General features: G+C 39.2%; 1 protein-coding gene across 4 annotated transcripts in view; it reads right to left on the bottom strand.

Moving 5' to 3' along the window:
- Nucleotides 1–15,053, bottom strand: part of PLPPR5 (phospholipid phosphatase related 5) — a 119,501-nt gene that overhangs the window by 12,124 nt on the left and 92,324 nt on the right. For all 4 annotated transcript variants that reach the window (XM_068405729.1, XM_068405731.1, XM_068405732.1 and 1 more), the window contains 2 exons: nt 10,698–10,830; nt 8,205–8,455 (listed from right to left, as the gene is read on the bottom strand). In XM_068405729.1, coding sequence (XP_068261830.1) covers nt 8,205–8,455; nt 10,698–10,830 — 384 coding nt within the window. The remainder of the gene's footprint in view (nt 1–8,204; nt 8,456–10,697; nt 10,831–15,053) is intronic.

Genomic DNA, 15,053 nt, shown 5'->3' with positions numbered 1-15,053 from the left:
AATACCAAGTCTTCGGATTTCCATTCTCTTGAATCTTAGCATTAATGCTGCTTGAAAGTTCCCCCTGAAAACCTATACTTCAACCAACAAGATTTTTGAGAAAAAAGTATTTATTTTCTGCAGAAGATGTTTCTGCAATTAAACCATTGAAATCCCTAAACTCTTCACATTTGGACAGAGTTGAAGTTTTTAGATTGAAGAATGCAAATATTTTCTATGGAGTTTCACTAGAGACTCCAAGTGCGTAATGCCATCACTTTGAACTGCAAAGGGAAACAGTTGAATCTGCATTGAAGAACCAGTACCTTTTTGGCCAACAAATGGGCAGTTCTCTGTTTTTTTTTTTGGACTGTCTGAAACTTCAGCTGAATTTCCTGGATAATCAGTTATGAAGTGCTGCAATAATCTAGTCAAGAAGTTGTTTAGGAAGCGTGGGTACAGTTACGATAAATTAAGTGAAGGAAGTAGTGGTCAGAGCTTGTCTGAAAAGAGCAACATCTGACATAATTTTGTCCAAAACACTAAAGATAGATCCATGGCTTAGAGTACAAATCAAAGCTTAAGCTTAAATCACAGCAGAGTACTGCAACACATAGATTTTCAGTGCACCTTACGTGATGAACAGCAAACTAGTAGCAAGCTTTCAACTAATGCAGACAGAGCAAAGGTTTGAAAAAGAGTTTTGGGGTGTATCTCCAAACCACATTCCTCCTCTCTTCCTCCTAGAGCATTTCAGAAACAGCATTTCTCCCTTTGCTGACTATCCTTTTATCTTAGCTCCTTATATTTTTGCAGGCTCTCTTCAGTGAGTTACTCTTATCATGTGGAATGATGATAAGATAACTGCAACTTTAATTTCCAGCTTTTTAGCCCCACCGGTTTTCTTCAAGCTACAGACAGAGCAGTGCACGCCGAGTTACTCAGCAGCCCTCTATTTTAGTGAGTCTCGTTGTACTCCTGGATACTACCACTATCACCCACATTCACACTACATGTTAGAACACCCAGTGCTAGGGGAAATACTCTAATATTTTGAATACGCAGCAAGATCACCAAATTTCAAATACAGCTTGGGTGAAGTTGACATAGGGAAGTTGGCAGGACGCTATCCTGCATTTAATTCTGTATTGTGGCATATTGAATCAAAACAACTACTGAGAAGGAAAAATTAACTCAAAAAAGAGTGTAGCTTGTTTAAGGCAGGTCTCAGTGATATATTTCAGTTACCTACAACAGCTGGTCATTGCCCAAGAAGATGATCTCAATTTTTATGAAGTCAAAACATATTATAATACAAATATTTGATTCTGCAGTACTTCAGTCAAACTTTAACATTTTTAATACAAAGCTGAACTGAAAAGTGCTCAGCAGAAAATTCTCAGAATCTTTTTACAATCAAGCATGTCCTTCAAATACCTACTCAGACAAAGCACTGAGTGAGCAGAAACAACTGCAGATTCATGCTGTGCCTCACGTGAGTAACAAAGACCTCTATTTGCCAAGTCCCTTCCTATATGTCCAGTCAAGATTGTCATGCCCAGCCCATTATTCACAATAACCTGAGGGTTCTGCCAGCATAGGCACCATTTTTATCTTTTCTTTAAAGAATAGATACCACTGATGTTAAGAATAGTATTATATTAAAATATTATTAAAGAATCGATAGAAACAGGGTAAACTTTTCCTGAAACAGTATAGAGAAAAGTCTGTGTATTTGCAAAACTCTACATAGCAAATGTATACTCTTCCAAGGCAGGATTCACCGATGTCCATTTTTAAACTTGACCTCTTGCAGCTCTAGTACAATATATTAACACAGCCAATTCAGTCAAAGATCTGATTTGCACTAAGAATGAAGTCTATTTAAGCAGTTGTTTTCTTCTTGATTCTGGAAGGAAAGCTATAAACCAGCACAGCCACCAATTGACCAAGAATAAACATCTGGAAAAGATGACAGGATTTTTCTTCTCTTACTTTTCATAAACATTAAATGCAGTATCAACAAAGGAAAATAGTTCAGTGATTTAAAACATATAAATTTTTACATGGCTAAAGATGTTTATTGAACAACTCCATCTCAGTTCCTTTTAAGAACAGAAATTGGGAGAGGAGGAATCAAATTAAAGAAATCTTTTAAATTAGTCAACAGCAACAGCAGAGATTTTGTATGTGAGGTCAAGGATTGATACAGTAGTTAGAATTAATCTTGCAGGCTGCATGTTCTCCTGAAACATCAGATCAGTGGTGAATCTTCTCTTGCAGAACTTCTGCTATTGCTTTTCCTTTTTCCTGAAATAAGATTTTAGCATGAAAAGATAGAGAAGATACCAGCAAGTAGACACTGGTAGAGAGTCATACAAGGAGGCAGATGTTATCTGATTGTTCTACATACCAATATTTACTAGATTTTCAGGAAAATGCAAACATTTGACCTTCAGTCTTCAAGATGCTGGAACTGAAGTCTTCAGAGAACCTCATAAATTGAAAGAAAAACTCTAATTGAAGTGGTTTTGAAAATATGCATTTGAAAGAGTCAAAATCATCACCATCACCACCACGGACAAAGCTACCTGTGAGGTTTCTGAGATGACTGTCTCAGGTCATAACATAAGGAATAATCATCATGTTGGCACTTAGCTTGTACTGGGAAAGCTTTCAAAAGTGTCACGTTGCAAGTCTGACTCATGTGAAATATGTCCTAAATCTAGTGCAAACAAAATCATTCCAAAACACGTAAGAGAAGAACAGGGATTGTATGTCAAGTGCAGGACAAAGTGGCCTCCTGGGCTATGCTGAAAGCTCTTCCTAGTTATCTTTTCAGCTATCTTTAGGCTCACTCACACAAATGTCTATGCACACAAACACACACGTAACAGGTCCCAGAGTCCCATTTTAGTTAAAGTGGAGCTAGTCATCAGGCTGGGTGCACCAGACAGGAGGGAGGTTAATTTTCCTAGCTGATTTCATCAGTCTGGGGCCCAGGGATGTGGGTAGGAAGATCCCCTCTATGCTTGCTGTTTCAGTCCTCCCTGAAGCAGATGGTCTGGGGGACTGACAAAGAGACAGACCAGTCCGTTAGTGGGCAGAAATAATGACTCATGAAGCAACAAGCAGAAAGAGGAAGGAATCACTGTACAGGCACCTACCCCAGGCAGCACTCCAAATATAAATTATCTCATGTTTTGTTTTGCTTTTATAATGTGGTATCGTTAAAGAAAGAATCTTGAGCTATTCAAGTAATATAAGTAATGTTCTAGATGTTCCACCTGAGGAATGCACAACTTTCAATATTCATCATACCCACAAGAAAAAGAGATACTCGGAGATCAAAAAGCTGAAAAAGTAGTGGGCTGCAGTGGACGGTAGTCTACAACCAGGTTCAATGTTCAGTTAGAATCCTGTTTGACAATCTAAAAGCTCTTCAGCTTCCTTGATTAATAATTATTAGGTCAAATTATTTCTAGAGCAAATCAAGCCATATTTTCAAATCATCTGGTCCTTTCTGCAACTGCCCACTGAAGACTTTTTTAGCGCTTTTGAAGCCTCTTCCAGTTTTCTCCATAAGTTTTGAAGCAATTATTGATTACAAAATCAATAGTAGACAAAAACTGGCTTTCAAAAGTCAGGGGTCTAGGTTAGCAAAAGGAAGAGAAAGCTCTAGAAATGCTGGACCTTGCTATTAAGTTTCCCACTATGAACTCCCCACAGTTGTAACTCTAAACCACTGGAGAAGTAAAGAGGTATCGTTCAATGTACCAGGACTGTAAGATACAACCAAATATTAATTAATGCTGATTCAGTCTATAGAAGTTGTTATCTTGAGCAATTGAATTGTAATGAAGAACTGACTGACAAGAAGTATCTAGAGGTCTTTAGATAAATCCCTGGATCGAATTGTAATGTTATTTTACTATCCAGCCTTAAAGTAACTAATACACCCAATATGTGAAACCTGCGATATATGCTGTACAATCAGTATCAAGGGATACTTTTACTTGCTGCACTAGATACTGAAAAGAAATTCCACTTTCCTAACACTGCCCCTGAAAAGCAAACAAAAGAATCCTTTAATTCTTCAATTTCCTAACAAAAAATGGACAACAAAGCGAACTCAATTAGGTGGCTCTGCTACTCCTTTTCCTTCTGAACACTTCCTAAAGCCTATCAAAGTGAGCCCTGTCATGCCTCTGCCAGCTGCCCATTAAGCAGGAGCCAAACAGGCACTTCAAGATGAAGGAGAGGTGAGACGAGGCCTACACCTAAAGACTGGATCAAGGAGTGACACTGATCAGAATATCACCATGTTGCCAGCACTGTGACCCAGACTGCCTTGCTGTCTTTTCCCAGTGACTTATAAACACAGTAAACAGCAAAGACAATGCAGCAGAATGCCAGGAGCAAGAATCTTGCAGAAAAGATGATCACGGGCCCAACAAAAGCTCTGCAGAGAGGAAAAAATTATTTGTCCGCTTTACCTGCTAGCCCTGCCTGAGGCCATAGTTGAGGCCAAGGGTTTACAGCACAAAGCAACAAAAGCAGCCTACAGACCTAAGAGCTACGTCAGTTATCAAGACATTAAACCTTCTCCTCTATCATTACAAATCCAAAGCAAGGCTGAAATGTATGTGGTAACAACAAGTTCAAACACTACCCTACAGACAGGTTGGCTGCCAACTGCTCTTGTCAAATGCAGTAAGAATAAAACAATGAAAAAGCAAAATTTTGTAGAATTAATTAAAATTTGTCTTAAACTACAATTAGCAATGACCAATCCCCTAGGTCTGCAGCACTAAAGGACTACTGTCAGTCACAAGTCTCATATTTCAATCCATGGGAATAGACTAAGTCTTCATATATCACTTTGAAAAATAACCAAAAAAGACTCATGACTTCTCATTTTTGTGTCTCAGTTGTGGAAAAACAACAAGTATGTGCATACTTGTCTGCTTCAAAATATACCTCTAATTGTCCAGGCTGTGTCAGCTTATGCATACCAAAGTGTGGCTTATACAATTATATTTTATTTAATAAACTTGCAGCGTTTGCCTTAATACCTATGTTAGCAGATGTTGTTCCAGCTGAGAAAGGGTTGAATTCGTTAATGCTGATAAGAACTGGAAGCTGATGCAGTCAACTTATTAACCCAACTCAAGCAAAAAAACCCAAACAAACAAAAGATCTAAGACAAGTTGAGCAGAAACCTAAGGAGAAATACAGGTAGCAGCCAGCTTGGTTACAGATTTTGGAATAGATTTAAAGTAGTTCATTTTGAAGACTCTGGTACACTGGGAAAAATAAACCTAAAAATCTGAAGACAGGTAATGCATCCTTGAAAGTGTCTGTGTTTGGAGCAGGGTAGAGAAAACACCTAATCACAGTGCTGCCATTCAACATTTCCATTGCTAAGTCTTTCTTGATAGGTACTGAGAGAAAGTAATAGAGGCAAACATTACAGAGAGGTCTAAATATTAGCAATACAATTGTTTGAAAAAGACTGTACTTTCAGCAGGAGAGGAATTCAGAGTTACCATAGCAGCCACCCACTCTCAAAAGAGGGGAGGGGGAAAAAAAGGAAGACTCAAGAACTTACATGAAAAAAGAAGCTTTTGTTAACAAGACAATATGCACAGATGCTAGGTGATAAGGACATGGCTGCACTTAAATAGAACGAGATAGGGGAATTATTACATAAAGCATAGACTGTTTTGAAATGGGTTGATTGGTGAAATCACACAAGTCTTTACTTCGCCTCTTCGGAGAGCAAGGACTCTGGATCAGCTTGTTGCCTGTTTATGTCTTTAAGCTGGTTTCGTTTTGTGCACAGCTGGCTGAAATGTCCAGGGAGGATTCTGTAACAATCCTTCCCTCTCTCCCAAATATTTGTGTTAACCAAAAAGAAAGCACATTTTGTATCAGAGATTATATGCTCATGAAATACCAGCTGAGTAATATATGGAGGTCTTTATGTCCATGCTCTCAATAACTGTTGTACCACGGCTCATACAAAGACTAAGCTACTGTTCAAATCTTCTACTCCAGTGAATAGTGATGAGAAAGTTGTTGTTCAAGGCCAACTATCCTGATAAACATCATGACAGCATAAGGACATGACCCTAAATATTGGAACATAGTATTTCTTTCCCTGGTGTGTAATAAAACAGTATTTTTACCTGCAACCATGCAACAGGATTTTTAAAAAAAAAAAAAAAAAGAAGACTGCCAATATTGCATCAAGGACCTAAATTTGCAAGCTACAACTCAGCTGACACATCATAGCAATTCACTTCATTAGGCAGCCTATAAGAATTCAGAAATCCTGAGAGCAGTTTATAGTGCTTTAGTTAAATGATGACAGCATCGTGCATCATAGAGCAATACAGTAATGATGTAGGATATATTAATTACTGCAGTTACTTAAAGATTATAAAGTCATAAACCAGATCACAGCAGTTTTAGTTTTTGATGTTGTTAGCTGTATATTGACTACAGACAACTTAAGGTTTGCATAAAGTACTCTTGCTCATGTCAAAAGCCATTGGTATTAGGTATTAGACCTTACTAATGTCTACTTTTTGCTTTTAAAACATATTAATACTATTTTCCTTCCTGCTTTGCAGTAGCTGAACAGTTGGTTTCCTTTAGTTACTGTGACTCATGGCAACAGTGGAAATCCAACTTTACAGATGGATGAGAAAAATAGGAGCAATTAAAACGAAGAATGCTGAATATTTTCTAAAATAGGTTGCACCAAATTTAGAGATATGTTTCAGTAAGCAAAGCCTTAGATATCTCCCCAAATAAAGACAATACTATTAGGAGTCTTACACTTGCCTCAAGTTAGAATATAATTTTATTGCTCATCTCTCATTTGCAGATAACACTTGCCTGTACTAACTGATGATCCACATCTCTTAAATAGACATTGCTCACAAGGAACTTTTGGTAAATGTTACTGTCAGTGTTGCAGATTTTAAGCAACTGATTCTGAAACCATATTCAGAAGCATGGATCTGACACACTGTCTGTGGATGGGGTTGGGATCTTTGCCATGTTGGCAGGTATCAGTTTCCAGATCAATCAGAAATTAAAAGTCAGCTCATTAAATATATGCTCAAACACTCACACACATATATATACATTTGTATATAAGCACACATATGTACATACACATGTATAGGCAGGCTGCTGTTCAAATACTGAAGGAATTTAAGGGATGCCTCCTGCTATGACCACAGAGGTACACACACTTGCCTCATTTCCCACTGACACTATGAGGGCTGCCCTGGCTCCATCCAAAAGGCTACAAAGGACTCTGATTACCAGCGCAGGTCAGGTAAGACACTCCCATAGGCATGTCCCAGGGACAACTTTACTATCAAGATGTGTTTCTGCTTAAGACTAGAATGATGTGCACTGCAAACTAAGCCAGGCAGCACTGCACAGTTACTCAAATGAGATTCATTAGTCACACTGCCTCTCATTTGCCTCCCCACACTTCTCAATAGCCTCTAGAAGAGCTCTGATGCCAGGCAGTAAACACCAGTTTTTATCCCAGCCCTGCTCATCGCTCCCTGTATCAGAGAAGAGAGAAGGAAGAAGGGCTGGGCTGTCTTGTAGCCCACTTCATTGCAGAATAAGAGCCAAACTGACTTTGCATGAGCACTGAGGCACCTATTAATACCAATTCTGGTACCTAAAGACATGCACAGATCTTGAGAAACCTGCAGAGATCAGACACTTACAGATGCCCACTCTTCTGCTTCACACCACCAAAGAATATGGCCATGTGCAATTCTGCTGATCTGTACTGAGTTAGAACACCAAAAGGAACCACTGCCAGTCACAGGCAATCCCTAGCCTTATTCTTTACCACCCAACAAAGCCTCCTCCCATATTCTCTGGAAATGGGGAAAAAGTAAATCAAGACTCTGATTACCCTAAATCCATAACCTTTTTTGGACAACTTGCCCTCTCTCAGCATTGCCTTAGTCTTCAAGGTTCAGAGAACCAATACATCTGTAATTGTCAGAATTCAGTCCGATTAATCAAATTCTCAAAGGCCTCACAGTAACTCATAGAAGATTTACATATATAAAATCAGCCAATAGTTGTCTTATCATCTCCCCATTCCACCCTCCTCCCCTCACAGTGTGAGCTGTTTGTTCTCAAAAATATAGTGACATTAAATAGTACAATATACTTACAGCCAGATACACAGCTGCGTATACGCTTAATGCTGCTTCTTTGGATGGGAATGTCTTTCTGGCTTTCATGATAAGGTCTGGATTTCCAGTACAGGCATGTACGCTACTGATGAATTGTGTATACTGTTTACATCCAAGTGCTGTATAGTTGGGTTTACAAAGTGCAAGAAAATGTGGTGCAAGGTTCCCTGTTACTACTTGTCCAGCATTTACAAAGATGTCCGTAGCAAACAGTCCAAATGCGTAAATTCCTAAAGAGGGAAACAAAGAGTTAAATTTCCTGACAATTTCACTCCAGGGCAACACATTATAGTATTTATCATAGCAAGATACCAGCTCCTGCCATTTAAGAACATGAAAAACCCTCACATGTACTGTACCCTAAAGATCCTGGCTCATGTTGGAGATGGTATTTTCCTACACAACCGCAGCAGCAACACTGCAAGGTACCTGCACACGTGCTCTCTCTCCATCCTTCAGATGAGCGTGCTCACCTCTTGCACAAGTAGCCCACTTCCCTAGGCCTCCTAGCCATGAATCTCCACTGTTCGGGGTAGCTAGCTATATGCGTACCTAACTTTTGCCCATGTTCACTAAACAGAAGCAACAGAGGCAAATTCTTCACCCTATAAACCTGCTTGAGAAAAAGGAAGTCAGGCCCTGATGGAGAAGTAACTTGAAAAGTCGTAACATACTGGACAAACATCTTCTTTTCCCTTGCAGCTGTAAAGAAGCTGAAGTACTGAATAATTCAATATTGCCATGCACGAGTTGTCTTCATCTGCCTGCTACTGGGTACATCTCTATGCGCGGCATATTAATCACAATATCTAAGAGTTTATCAAACTTATCAGCAAGGCATTAAGCATGTGTGCTCGTTCATTAGAATGGAAATGTATCTGATTACTTCAAAGAAAACAGATTTCTGCTGTTCTGAGGTCCCTTTCTGTGTTTTTGGAAGCAGAAAATGAGCTCTAAAAGGAAGTGCAAACACAGCACTCCGACTGGGAGGCAAAGCCAGCAGGTGCATGTTCAAATTCCACTGGAGCTACAGATTTCCTCCTGTATTTCCACAGGCAAATCACCTTACCTTTCCCATACTTCAATTCACTGTGAATATAGCATGAGTTTTGGCAGTTCACAATTTCATGGGGCACCGTGAGGACTTTAATGGCTGTACACCACAGTAGACATGATGCCACAGAAACGTGCATTTCTAAAGGTCAGGTTTTTACTTCAGCAAAGCTAGAGGACCGAGGATGATCTCTGAGATCCTCGCTGGTCAGCAATGTCGCACTAATGTTCATTCACCCTGAGCTGCTAGACACTGGTAAGCAGCGGATTGTGCCTAGTCGAGTCACTGAACAGAAGGGCCCTTTCAGCAAGCCCCGAGGGTGTGCACCGCCCCAACTTAGGTGGCCATGTCACTTTCTGTGAGCATAATGGGTGGTGATGCCTCATCTGGTAGAACAGTGCAGAGGCCATTGTTCATCCCTTTCCTCGCTCCCAATTTTTTTGCTTCTGTGAGCAAGGAGAGGCCACCAAATGGGAAGGAAACGTGAGCACTGATTACACACAGAGCAACGGGAGCAGGAAGAGCTCCTCATCATCACTCCCCACCTCCTCTGGACCTATGCAAGACAGTCTCATTCTTAATCACTTTTAGCACTCCAGTGTGACAGCAAGCAATCACGCTCTCAGAAGGCAGGCACGGCTGTTACACAAACACTCCAAATGGAGACACAGCTGCACATCCCCTCCCTCCCCCTGCAACTGGGACACGCAGGAGGATTAGCTGCCCCAAGGCGTTGTTCCTCCAGCTGTTTCTCTTAGACACAACCATAAGCGAGAAGCAAACAACAGAACTGAGCCCTGCTATGGCATCCCTGCACATATTAGAAAGCAGTATCTGGGAATATTCAACAGACATTTTGAATGGTGGTACTTCTCCCTCCAAACACATTTACAACGAACTAAGTAGAAAGGATGACATCTCATATCTACTAAAGTCAATGGGGGACTTATAGCTGACTTCAGTGGAGCATGGATTTTGTACAGTTTTCTACTAGACTATAATACAATCTCCAGGCTAAGAAAGTACCTAAACTGGGCTTGGCTTCAAACACACATTTATATCCCAATGTCTTCAACTTTGGCTGCTATGTGCTTGTGTAACCCAAAGAAAACTATCAACTATAGGTATGGCACAAGGGTATCTCCCTTCTCCACTTCACACTACTCCAGGCCTGCTGGTTGTTTTTTCCCCCTTGTGGTCCCAATTTTTTCTGTTTTTACTACTGTTTCTGCAACTATTTTTTATCCAAACTTCCAAGAAAATTCACTGCTACCCAAAAGAAGAGAACTCACTGGACCTGAGTTAAGACTACACATGAAATGTTGTATAGTTATCTGAATATTTTCCCCAGGTCAAAATTAAGACATAATTGATCACTCTCACCATTCAGAAAACGAAAGCATTAATTTTGCTCATACCAAGGAATCTGATGGTCCTGCGCACCAGTGGATTTATATAACAACAGTCTCCAGTTAATATTGTTTTTTCTTGATTTTCAAAATCCTTTGTAGCTAACTGTAGACAAAACACTGCAGTTTCTCCAATGATAATCTTAGGGAAGGAGAAAAAAGGGGAGAGAAATGGTACATCAGATTACAGCAAGTAAAATATACTAATATTACAGAGATGGCTCTCTCATCTTAAGGAAACAAATCCAAACCAGCACAAAAGACACCATAAGTGAACCAGGTTCTATATGTTAATATTATGAGGGAAATATGTCTTATGGCTTGCTTTACTTTATTTGCATTAAAAGAGAATAAACTTCTATAACCGGGACTTGGAATCGACATAGCATAACCTAGTTTTAAGGGGGGAAAGAGAAAGAAATCTGTTAGTTCAAGAATAACAGATTGCATAATGCACAAGATGTGGATCAAAGTAAAGGCCTAATCCTGGAAGATGCTGAACATTTCAGTTCCCACATGGCTTTCACTGACACTCAGCACTTCACAGGGTTGAGCTCTAAATTTTGGACCATGGAGGGGTGGGGGTGAATCACAACAGAGCTCCTGTTCACATCAGGATTAGTTTGCCAGGAGGTACTTAACAGGGTTTGATTCATATTTTGCCAGCTAAGTTTATCAAGTCTGGCTTTAGCTTTGTTCCTCATGCTTGAACAAAGTGTCACTACTGATATTTTAACATTAAGCATGGCCTGTTTCACATTCATTATACCAAAATAAATAAAGTTCTCACGTCTATAGATCATTCACAATACAGCTGGTGAAAAATAAAAAAAAAATCACAAATAAAAAAAGAAAAACATAGATTTTAAATGGAAAATATCCCCTCTAAGATGTGTATTTAACTGTACAGCAAAACATGAACGTTAATTTACTCTTGACAATTATGGTACTGAGACTTAATAGCCAAAGTCAAGCCTTAAGCATGTATCCATCTAAACCTATGACACTGAAGCCTTATGGCAGGTAGCACAGGTATGATCAAAAAGAGTAGAGTAGAAGGGTCAAATACTGACCACAGTATTCCAACTTTGATTCACTGTGGGACTTAAAGGCAAGGCTCTTCCCCTCTTCTATATGAAAAGCAGTAAAGCTTATTGATAGGTGCATCACACTTTGATAAACAGGAATGAAGACCAGCAAACTGAAGTCTCAATACTACACACATATAAGAAATAATGCCATCAAATCTGATTCATTGCCTAGGTTTTTCTAAACCTTTGACCTAACAGGAAACTACAAACCTTTTCTTATATCACAATATGTCTGAACAGTTCTACACACAGCACTGGTTACAAAGAAAAAACTATTGGCGAGGGCTCATAAGCACAGTTGTCAACAGGAAGAATGCAATTAATGACCTTAGTTATTCGTAGATCTACACAGATGACTTTGGGCTAAACTGTGACACACAGAGGAGGAAAGTGCTTCTTATAAACAATGTGGCACAAATAACAAAAGTAACTGTGGCGGCAAGCATGTAAAAAGCAAAATTCATTTTGTCACAGAAAGAGTCATCATCTATTACTTTAGATTGGCTTCAGATCCTAGTGGAATTTTTAGATTAAACAGAAATTTCAATACCTGAACTAACAAGTATCCTCTCTACTTTGATGCAAGCAAATTTTCAGCATACTGAAGTACAATTTCTTCATCTATAATTAACAAATTATGGGTACACATATGAAATGTAACTCAACCTTGAATTCATCAAAATCATGACAATGACAATTCAGCCCAATGACCCCTACAGCTTTCATGAAAACAAACAATTTTAATATGATTCATAAAGGTGAGAACTGAAACACTAAGATTTTTACAGTGAGTCACAGTAACTCCCTTCTGTCCTCCGGAATAATGACACATCAAGGACTAGGCAACCTGAACACAGTCAGATTCTGCATTTAACTGGGTGGGTGGAGTTTTTTTTGCCAAACCAAATAAATTTCAGTAAAATTACTGCAGATTTCCAAACTCCAGAAAAAGCAGAATCCAGCACAAGGGAAGCATCTGTGATATACAGTGCTCAACCTCTTGCAAGAACACAAAGAGAAAGTGTGCCAGCAAGCTCAACCCTCCAGCTCTGAACAGAGTCTCTGCATCTGCTGATCTAGGAACACAGGTTCTTCTTTTTGGTTTGTAGGGAAGCAGGGGTTAGCAAATGGAAGAACTGCTCATTCACTTATAGGAAAGGAGATCCTCACTTCCAGCAACCTGTCTTCATCAGCTGCATCTAGGTCCTTGCTGCCAGCAACAATTTTTCCTTGTTACATTTCCTGTCTTTGATGGTGCCCTGGATGAAGAAAACCCTCTGCTCCAAGAACAGCAGGGAGCAGTGTTCAAGTTCTTAGCTGAATGAAAATACTCTTAGAGGGGGGATGTAGGTGCAAGGGTCAGAATGACACAGAATGCGGCTAAAGACAAAACTTTTGCTATACTAGGCCTAGTGCTCTACCCTCAGAAGTAATCAGTGGGATATGCCGTTGAGCACAATAGGCATTCATCTCTATGCTTCTGTGACTTTACTTTGATAGAATCCTTCTGGAATTTGGCAATAAATACAGGTTCTGTATTTTTCTGGACTGGCAGCTCAGCTAAAGCTGTTCTCCTTCCTCCATCCTTCAGCACAAGCACTGCTCATCTCAATAATCAGCTTATTGATGTTTCAGAAATGGAAGGTAAATCTTTTTCAGTCTCAGTAAGTCCCAGGAAAGATTCTGTTTCCCAGTGCAATTCCTTCCCTTTCTTCTCTCTGGCACCACTGGCAACAATCAGCTCTACAGGGCAGAAGAAAGGGAGAGCCATCTCCCTCTTGCCCTTTACCATAATTTGCATGCCTGGTATATTCCGGGAAGGAACAATTTCTGTATTCTCTCTGGCATGGGGACCACCATTATCCCTTGCACTGCATATGCAAGGTGCAACCAGTCAACAAATTACATTTAAAATAACAGAATTACTTGTGTACTTCTTGGCTAAATCTTGGGGCAAAATGTTTTTGGAATATTCAAAAACTGACAGTGAAGTATTGCAATGGAGTATCCGAAAACTCTGACAACATAAACTTTCGGACCGAGCTACACAAGTTCAGGTACAGAAATACAATTTGCAACAAAAAAAGTGAGGATATCAGAAGTATCTTTCACCTTTTTCTGTCTAACAGGTTCATACTACTTTAGATCACGGTATAGATTTCCTGAAGAATGTTATATATTACAATTCCTAGCTCACAGATATTTTAACAGATGTTAAAAGCAGAGATCATCCTTCCCTAAGGCTAAGAAAACCTTTTGACATATAATTACAGTATGTAAAGTAAAAGGAAAAGAACAATTTTCACCTGAAGACTAATAATACAAAGTGTAGGCTTTCCAGTATTCTAAAGACGATATATATAAATGATTTTCAGAGTCCTTAGATAAAAATGCAGTGTACATAACTGTTACAAGAAGGAGCAAGACAAGAATGATTGCTCTACAGGCATAAGCCTAAGCTCTGACAGGTAGTGATCTTGTCCTTGTTCTACTACAGCTTCCCTCTGTAACCGCAGGGAAGGCCCTTAGTCCTGGGTTCACAATATGAAGTGTAATAGGAACTATACAAAAAAACCACCCTATATAAAGATATTTAATATTAATATATACTTCATAACTAGCATTTAGATAATCCTTTCTTTTTTTGGAAGCCCAGCAAAATCTAAATTACAGGAAAAGTTCTCATAACCATCTCCTTGGCAATCGTATCCTGTCTGGGATGTGACAACCCATTCGACAGCCAGTAACAGAGTTTGGGAGGGGTAAGATCTAAAATTAATATTTCTTCTTGTTTCACCTCTTAGCTCCCAATTTATTTATTAGTTGACTTATTTTCATGGTGTTTTTGTACTACTAATGTATTTCTTCCCAAAATCATCCATCCAGTATATTCTTAACTTGGGTCCAAAGTCTGAGCTCTTTTTCAACTTGAAACATCAAACCTGATTCATTCCAAATATTAAGAGCTAAAGCAGCCCTGACCTTGTTGATTTTCCAGTAAATTGACTCCATAAACAAACTTCTCCTAGTATCATGTATGGTTTACAACAGCCAGCACCTATATAAACAAATGACCTTACATCTGCACTTCTGAAATACTATCTATGGCGTAACTTCCTATAAAAACCCAGGATTCAAGTAAGAATTGAACATTCATGTGGATGACAAGATATCTGAGGGTATATTAATGCATTTAAACAAGATAAATCCTGAAATTTAAGGTTGATAATCTCTATTTGAGCAACTGCTCAGACACGAGTAACACTGAAAAGCA

This window comes from Nyctibius grandis, chromosome 8 (genome assembly GCF_013368605.1).
Source record: "Nyctibius grandis isolate bNycGra1 chromosome 8, bNycGra1.pri, whole genome shotgun sequence".
NCBI classification, from domain to species: domain Eukaryota; kingdom Metazoa; phylum Chordata; class Aves; order Nyctibiiformes; family Nyctibiidae; genus Nyctibius; species Nyctibius grandis.
Note: the sequence above shows the minus strand (reverse complement) of the source record. Positions and strands in the feature narration are given on the sequence as shown.